Source organism: Stigmatopora nigra, chromosome 1, assembly GCF_051989575.1.
Source record: "Stigmatopora nigra isolate UIUO_SnigA chromosome 1, RoL_Snig_1.1, whole genome shotgun sequence".
Classification (NCBI taxonomy): domain Eukaryota; kingdom Metazoa; phylum Chordata; class Actinopteri; order Syngnathiformes; family Syngnathidae; genus Stigmatopora; species Stigmatopora nigra.
In genome coordinates, this window is record NC_135508.1 from 10,769,747 (window position 1) to 10,779,056 (window position 9,310).

Genomic DNA, 9,310 nt, shown 5'->3' on the forward strand with positions numbered 1-9,310 from the left:
GAGAAGATCTTAGTATGCGCCTCGATGCCCAACTGCAACCCACGCATCTCCACGCTGGTGAATCGAAGGGACAGATGAGAGGCGCAGGTCGAGCAGGCTGGTCCACGCTGCCGTGACGAGATGGCGCAGCTGCTGGATGTGCAATTCAAATAAGGAGGAAGAAAATGAAAGATGAAGGCTCCCTCTCATCCCTGCTGAAGCATAAAAAGAAGAATCAAACTGGATGCAACCTCTTGCAACTGCGCCTCAAGAAAATCACGGTGAATTCCTGCATGCAATTTACTTGAACTATAACAAACAATTATATCCTTTGTTTGTTTGGATACTCAGGAAATGGCTGCAAATTGCTAAAGCATGTCTGACACCTGTCACTTTCAACTAAGTCTCCATCACGTGTGTTCCAATTATCATCTCAGCCACTTAGTTAACTGATGCATGAACTTATTCACTTTTGCCTGAAATAATATGGATTTTTTGTCGATCTACTTGTTGAATAGCAATATTTTAGAATAAACTATACGTGTAGTCAAATGGATACTTTCAATGAAGTGAAAGAAAAATGGCTTGAAAGGAAACGGGACTCAGTTGTGCTGAAACGCAAGCCGATTTCCTCTGGTGCATATATGGACTTGCTTCAGCAGATGCTTTTGATAGCAATCACAAGTATACATAATAGCATCAGCGTCCCCCGCAGCTTTTCTTAATCAAGTCTGCTGACATGATGACATTGAAGACTTCTGCTGCTCCCCTTTCGGACCATTTGAATAGAAAAAATCTGCTGGGTGACTTTGCTCATATTTGAAATTGAATAACACCAATATTGTTCCAACCTGTAGAATATACAGTATACCTTCCTCCCATCATTTTTTTTACGACAAAAAGTTAGGATGCTAAACTCCTGCTCTCTATTCCTTGGTCTCATCTCCTATTTGCTCTTTCTGCTGTAGAGGTTTGGGTTACTATGTATGGCTGGAAGAAAAGAAAAGGAGTTGGCTGGACGAAAAGGGTTGAGTTTGGAAACTTCTGCTGGTCCTGAGGTGCTGTTCAGAACCGGGAGTTAACATCATAAAACCACATAAACAAGGTAAAATATTTTATTCTGTATATGTTGTTTTTCCTAACACCCCAGGGTCATTAAGTATGTTATGAAATCGACATATTTCGCACATGAAATGTTGTCATTATCTAACAAGCATAGAAAATAATGGAAGGGGTTGTGAGGAGCACTTATATATATAGATAATATGATCCGTTGGTTGTAATGGCACACTGTAAGAGCAGATATCGTATTACTGAATGTTATATTGATCGAAGAGCACACTCATACTGCACAAGCGAAAGCTCATAACCTAATACTCGGAGACAAAGTGGAGCCTATGTGCTCTATCGGCCAGGCCCCTCCTTGCTTGTGGCTCTCAAATGCCCTGCAGATTTGCCTGTCTGCAGGAATGTTTTGACTAATGCAATATTTCTGAGCGTTACTGTCGATAATAGTCTGTGACATTTAAGTTGAAATCCCATTTTTCCATTTTTTTTACCCTTTAGCTCTTCATAGGCACTTCTTCCGTGGTCAAGTTGAATGCTGCAGGTTCCACCGGCTTTCAGCATGACGGTTGCAACCAGCGAACCTGTGGACGAAGCGGCCGCACATCCCGGCCAGCCTCACGATCACTACGACCCAGAGCCAGATCACGAGTGCTGCGAGAGGGTCGTCATCAATATCTCAGGTTTACGCTTCGAGACACAGCTTAAGACCCTGTCACAGTTTCCAGAGACGCTTCTGGGCAATCCTAAAAAACGGATGAGGTACTTTGATCCCCTCCGGAACGAGTACTTTTTTGACCGCAATCGACCGAGTTTTGATGCCATTCTTTACTATTACCAATCCGGTGGGAGACTGCGGCGACCAGTCAACATCACGCTTGATATTTTTTCTGAAGAGATTCGCTTCTATGAGCTGGGCGAAGAAGCCATGGAGATCTTCAGGGAGGATGAAGGTTTCATAAGGGAAGAGGAACGCCCTTTGCCAGAGAATGAGTTTCAGAGACAAGTGTGGCTGCTCTTTGAGTACCCTGAGAGCTCTGGCCCGGCTCGAATCATTGCCATCATCTCTGTTATGGTGATTCTCATCTCGATTGTTAGCTTCTGTCTAGAAACACTGCCCTTTGCCCCAAATGAGGAGGAAGACCTATACAACGATCCCTTTCAAAGGAATTCCAACATTACCACGATTTATGAGACCTCATCCTATTTTACTGATCCTTTCTTCATTGTAGAGACCCTTTGTATCATCTGGTTTTCCTTTGAGTTCCTAGTCAGGTTCTTTGCATGTCCTAGCAAAGCAGGATTTTTTGGCAACATCATGAATATCATTGATATTGTGGCAATTATTCCTTACTTCATCACCCTTGGCACAGAGCTAGCGGAGAAGCCAGAGGAAAGAGAGTCGGGACAGCAAGCTATGTCCTTGGCAATTCTCCGTGTCATTCGCTTGGTTAGAGTCTTTCGCATTTTCAAACTCTCGCGTCATTCCAAGGGACTCCAGATCTTGGGGCAGACCCTGAAGGCCAGTATGCGCGAGCTAGGACTTCTTATTTTCTTTCTCTTCATTGGTGTCATCCTCTTCTCCAGCGCCGTTTACTTTGCTGAAGCGGACGAGCCTCGATCCCAGTTCAGAAGCATCCCAGAGGCCTTTTGGTGGGCAGTGGTTTCAATGACGACCGTCGGCTACGGAGACATGGTGCCGACAACCATGGGAGGGAAAATCGTTGGATCTCTTTGCGCTATCGCCGGCGTTTTGACCATTGCGCTTCCAGTGCCTGTCATCGTGTCAAACTTTAACTACTTCTATCACAGAGAGACAGAGGGTGAAGAACAGGCTCAATATCTAAATATCCCATGTGTGCCTAAAGCCAGCTCAGTGGATGACCTGAAAAAGACTGGTCGGAGTGGCAGCGGATCATCTCTTGGCAAGTCTGACTATGTGGAAATTCAGGAGGCGGTCAACCACAGCGCTGACGACTTTAGACCAGAGGGGATGAAAACAGGAAACTGTACTCTGACCAACACCAACTATGTAAACATCACCAAGAAGCGTACAGATGTATAATCTAAGATGGCTCTAATAATTCTGATGAGACTGAAAGAAGGAAAGGAAAAATATTTTGGGACAATATGCGGACCAAGAGTTTAAATTTGGCATCACAATCGACTAGAGAAGAAGTTTTGCTCACCAACATATAAGGAAGTTGGTGCATATCAAGGTACTGCAACGTGTTTTATTTATATGGACTACTGGACGGATTAATTTTACTTCCATGACAATAGTTTCCCAGTTGACATTATTAGCCAAACAATCCCCTAAAAAGAAATAAACGGCCCATTGGGACTATCTTTTTGAAGAAGACAATGGACAATAAGTGTCAGTATAAGAGTTTTGAAATGTCATCATACGTGCGGTTAAATGCGAACTTGTGTTCAGTAAAGTATTGGTTGTTCTAGCTGCCTAGCCCTGGAAACTAGCCTTACTGTATAGGAAATCTGAAAGGAGCAACCGAGAGATAAATGTGATGCTAATAGCTCATTTGCTTGATGGACGTTAAATGTACCATCTGTAAAAGGATAGGCTCCCTAAGTGCATTCTCATCTCTGTGGAGACCAAAACATAGACTACAGGGAAGTGTGACGTAGATGTATCTGTGAACCACAACAACACATTAAATTCCGCCCCTTACTTCCCCCCCCCCCCCCCCCCCCCCCCTATAAGTCAATAACTTATTTGTGAGTATAGTACCGAAGCACTCTTTTTCAAGGATGGTTTGTTTGTCGACCATCTTTCAAAAGGATGAAAATCTAATGCAATAATCAGATTCAACTGTTGATAGTTAAATTTAAACAGAAGGAAAAAAAGTAATAGAAAAATTTCTCCGCCGCATTTTGCGTCAGTGCCTCTCTTATTGCTATGATTTTGTATTGTGGTTCTTAAATCTACCTTAAAGTGTCTCCTTAACTGCCACCGAGACCAAATGTAGAAACAAATACTATTTGGGTCAGCTCAGACACCCAACCTGAACAAAAAAATCCTTAACTTCATAGCATTCCATCTTTGTAGAGTCTGTATGAGTCAGTGTGAATTAATGAAAATATGTGGTGATACTTTTGCAGTTATTTATATATGTATTTATTTTACAGGTCCTTTTAAAAAGAAAAGATAATTTCATTGAATGTGTTCCTCAGATTTTGCTTTTTATAGGTACATGTTTGAGTGTGTGTATATTTATACATATACATACACATGTACACATATACACATATTTATATATATGTATACATGTGTATGTATTTAAATTTATGGATTAGCCAGAAACCAAAGAAATACATGCTGCCACCTGAATGAGCATATTGGGTTGTAAAATAGATGTTAGCTCAGAAATAATATAATATGTTTAATGTTTGTATCAGTGCACTTTCAACAATAATTCCAATTGTGCCCATGAGTTACTGCTTACCTTGCTTACGTTTTTAATAAGCATTTATCAAACCTATGCCTTTTTGCTCTGATAGTGGTGCTGCATGTCTTTGGAAATATTCATTGTAGCATGCATTAGTATGACTAACTCTAACAATTTGACTCGAATATACTCCAAATGTATTTATAGGCATTGAAAAGTTATACAGGATGTTGAACAGTGTGTGTTATTTCATAATTAAGTGTTACACATCTTAACATTTGGTCTCTCTATAACAAAACAATAATAATAATAATAATATTCCAAGTGAAAGTGCGAGTCAAGGAAGATTAAACTCCATTTAACTGTGAGGGGGAAAAATCATGTCAATGCCAATAATGTCTCTTGTCAGTATGTTTCCATCAGATGGAAGGATACAAGAGATGCATTATCAACCAAATCAGGAACTAATCAAGTGCATAAAGCTTAGAAATTAGCAATTATTACTTCTCAAATGTCCATCACTTTGTCTGTTGAAATGTAATTAGTATTATATTTGAGCACTCAACGTGGCAAGGCAGAATTTTGGATACCAGGAGATCATTGCTGTACTTTGGTTAAAAATAGTATTGGCAGTTTGCCTGTCAAAACGGCTGAAACTGTTAAATTCTAAATCAAATCTATTGTCGAGACTGACACTAAAATTAAAAGAAAGTTAAGAAAATAATCACACATGAAGAACATGAATTGTACGCGTGTATGGCAGGTAATGAAAGGTGAACATCTGAAGCATTGACTTCAAATTACTGTTGTTGTTCTGGTACCTGGTAATATATTCTCAATGTGTATTTTCCTAACTTACAATTTATAGTACCTATATATATAATTAAGGAATATTTTGTACATTTGGAATGCTTTGTGAAGGGATTATTTTGAAAAAATGTATAAGAAAGTAACATTTAAAAGATATCATATGGAGGTAGCAGTTTTACACAATTTGACAGTTTGTTAATTGCTATGTTAAAATGAAATTTTGCCATGCCCCTCTGAAGGAATTTCAGTGACTACTATAACAAAATTTTAGAAGAGACTGTCTATTTCCTATTTCATTCAGAATGAAACGAGCATTTTAAATGTATAATATGAATTTGATCTGTCGCAGTGATAAAACAATAACCCAGTATCCAGCTATTGTTTCTGCTTCTTGTGTTTTACTACCTATTTGTTGCTAAACGCGAGCAGGGGCATCTATATGGAAACTGAAAGTACCAATTCAGTATTGATGAAAGCATAGCTGAGAGTTGTGTCCATGATAGGAGGAGGATCACTTTAGCCAACTATAGACTTTCACCTTGGCTTTGTCATTCCCTTTTCCAAAGTGAATCTTTAGGCTGCTTCAGTTAAAGCAAAGTGCACTATTTATAAACCCAGTTCGGGGAAGGAGAGGGAGAGAGTTTGGCAGAGAGACAAAAAAAAAAAAAAACATTGACAAAAGTGTGGCAGGTGTAAACATCCTCAGAAACTCTGTTACTTGATCACCTACTTCTCGTAGTGGCAGAAAATGCTTGTTTCTTGTCTTTTCTGCTCGTCCAACTGAGCTCATCTAGTCTCTTTGTCCATCTTGCATTCCATCAAGCGTGCATTTCCTCCAATGTTTCTCTCTTTCTGGCAGCTCCCTAAACACAAGAGTAGGCTTCTAAGACCCAGGCCTGCTGTACAAATTGTGACGAAGTGATGCACCCTCAGTCCATTACAATTGGCCGACTTCCAGTAAATCAACTAGGGATACCAGCCAAGGCAGCAATCGAAAGTTTACTAAATCTGTTTAAATGTCCTTAAGCAAGATATTTGACCCCAAACAGCTCTACAAATATACACAAAAAATTACTACTACTACAATGACTAATCTAGTATTAATTACTAGTAGGCAGTGACCAATGAGGGCTGGACAATGGAGGGTGTCACCCCAACACTCTCAGCACATTCGTTGCAATAAGACTAAATAACAATAACATTGTGTGTGTGTGTATTTAGACATTATGTATAAATATATTTCCTCATGTAATTGGGTGTATATATACATATGTGTATGTGTATATGTGACACTTTGATGGGCAATTTAGACTATTCAATCAACATAGAATGCATGATTTTGGGATGTGGGAGGAAAGCAGAAAATCTTGAGAAAACCCTCTAAGGCACACACACATCAATTTTTTTTATCACCATTATACCTATATATAAAAACAATTAAAACACCTTTTTAAATCATTAGTAATTTTTTGGACTGCTTATTGTTACAATAAAAAGAAACAAACCAATGGTACTAAATGTTTAAACTTAAAATTGATTGCAAAATACTAAATGATGTACAGTACATGAGCCTTCCTATGTCCTGCTGTATATTAAATTGTGATTTATTCAATTACATGACTGAAAAAAGGCCACCATATCATTGTAAATGTAATGTAGTGATCAAATGTGCTAGTGAGGTGGTAAATGCTGATTTCCAGTATAACCACATTCATGCAGCTTTTCAATGAAGTGTCAATTTCTTTAAAGCAAAGCTGGTTCCCCAGGAGAAACCTGGCCTATTTATAAGTGCCCACGCAGAGGGAAAAAAAAAGAAGAGGGGAGGGGGATTGTCATGAATTCTGTTGCAACGGTGGAAGCCCCCCTGACTGTTGTGTTCTATTTATAGCAAATACGGCTCCCTGTTGACAGGGAATGCCTCCTCTATGCTTAAAATGGACCAAAGGCTGCTTCAATCTGACATTTGCTTCTGCATTCTAATATATTGTTCAAAAGAATACTATATGCAAACAGGTTGCACTGATAAATGAGGGTGGGAAATACAAATATGTAGTGTTAGAATAGAAAAGGGTATGTCATCATATGACAGTAGAAAAAAAAACCTAAGACGATTTCTTAAGAATGTTGATACCAGTATACTACAAAAATAACAATTACATTAATATAAACAATAATACTAATGATAATAATATTGCTCTGTAGTAGTTAGGCTTTTAATGAGAGCCAGAATAGCTCTTGTGTGGTCAGCTATTTGTTCTGAAAATGTACACCACCAGTAAATTTTGTATTTTCCATAAAAGGTCAAATCTTTATTTCTCAAATTAGTTGGAGAAATTAATAAAATTATTATTATTATTATTATAAATTGTAGCTTACAGATTCTTTAGCTTTTTCATAAGTCTTTCCTCAAGGTTGCCTGCTCCGTAAATGTTATAGTAATTCACATTTTATTGGATCATGAGGTCACCAGTGGAATAAATCAAGAATAAATCATTCCATTTTTTTACGCCTGATCTCTGCTGCTCCCAAACGGCCAAGAAGGGCTATGCACATGTATTATTTGTTGAACGTGATCTACTAAGTGCCATTACATTTCTTTAAATGCCAGGTTTCTTATTTTAATAAATTAGGAGTAGTATCACATATAATTTCAATTTCATAAAGCACAGAAAATCCAGGGGCATGTTAGATATACGTGTACTATAATAAAAAAGCTATTTGTAAGAATAACAACACCTTTTCTCCTTGGCAGATAAGCACTTGGCAATGGAGAAATATGCTCCCTGTTGCATCAGAAAAAGACAAGCTAACAAACTATCTTGACATTAGCAATGACATTGTGAATATACAGCATAGTATTTTATTGCAAAAATTAAATGAGGGCGTGATGCTACCTACAGTCTTCTCACCTAAGAGTTTCAAATTGCAGCGAGGTTAAGGTATGAGAGAAACTCGATTTTAAAATAAGCATACATGAAAAATATTATATAAGCGTATATAAATTGTACAGTGTTGTACTTTTTGTTGCCAACAGGAACAGCTGGCCTGCTTAGTTCAGTCTGGAGGTCTGGGTGTGAACTTGTGCTAGGTCAGATATGTAAAGAGCTTGACCCATAACATAAAATTTGAAACTTCTCACAATGCCTTTCTTTTTTTCTTTTAAGATACAGGATACAGGGTAGCATTATTTGTGGAGGTGTTAAAAAAAATGAGTGTGAGGTATCAGCGATGAATTCATTTTATAGTTTAGATCAGCGGATGTCATCATTTTTAGTTCAACATGGGCTATTTGATACATTGCTTTGATTGGCCGATAAAAATGCATGTGACTTTATTATTAAACAATGAATCATATGACATTTAAAAAAATTCAGATACTGTTTACAACTAAAATAGAGATATATAACCCTTGCATAGAGTATTTCCATTTCAAAAGCAAAAAAAATGGTTCCACTTTCTGCTTTGTGTCCATGTTCAAATCATTAAGTTGTTGTTTGATGGAAGTGAATAATTTTTATTTAAATAATGTGAAGATAGGTCATGAATTTTTAGCCACCACAGGGTAGGGCCTACCCGGTAGGCCCTCCAATTCGTAGACTTCTGCTAGCAAACACCAGCAGAGTGCAGCATCTCCTAAATATATGGGACCCTGAGATCATCTCAGATCATCCCTGAGAATCGGCCAGCAAAAATAAGGGATTGAATATGTGCCACAAATCAATAAGTAGATCTTACTGATGCAAACAGTTTATGAAAACCTTCTAAAATCAGAACTGTGAACATATTGGAATGTAGAAAAACAACCTCATTGTAACCTTTTAGATTTTCTCAATAGGACATTGTGACAAATTACGCAAGTAAATCCCCGGCAATGTGAAATATTATTACGAATTACTCTGGTGGATTCATTCATTTGTTCATCATCTGTACCGTGCAACCTGGAGCCAATCCCAGTTGATTTTGGGCCAAAGGCAGACTATACTCTAGACCGGTCGCCAGTCAGCCACAGGGGACACAGAGGCAGACAAACATTCGCACTCACAATCATA

At 38.3% G+C, this 9,310-nt stretch overlaps 1 protein-coding gene across 1 annotated transcript; it reads left to right on the forward strand.

Annotated features, from left to right (window-relative positions):
• On the forward strand, positions 1-3,747 carry kcna2b (potassium voltage-gated channel, shaker-related subfamily, member 2b). Its single transcript, XM_077728741.1, has 3 exons — positions 1-260; positions 948-1,084; positions 1,546-3,747. The coding sequence occupies exon 3, from the start codon at positions 1,580-1,582 to the stop codon at positions 3,107-3,109; it is 1,530 nt and encodes a 509-aa protein (XP_077584867.1). The 5' UTR covers positions 1-260; positions 948-1,084; positions 1,546-1,579; the 3' UTR covers positions 3,110-3,747.
• The last annotated feature ends 5,563 nt before the right edge of the window (positions 3,748-9,310 follow it).

Bases quoted from the DNA above. Each gene is read 5' to 3' on its own strand.
- kcna2b (XM_077728741.1), top strand. From the start codon at position 1,580: ATGCTGCAGGTTCCACCGGCTTTCAGCATGACGGTTGCAACCAGCGAA.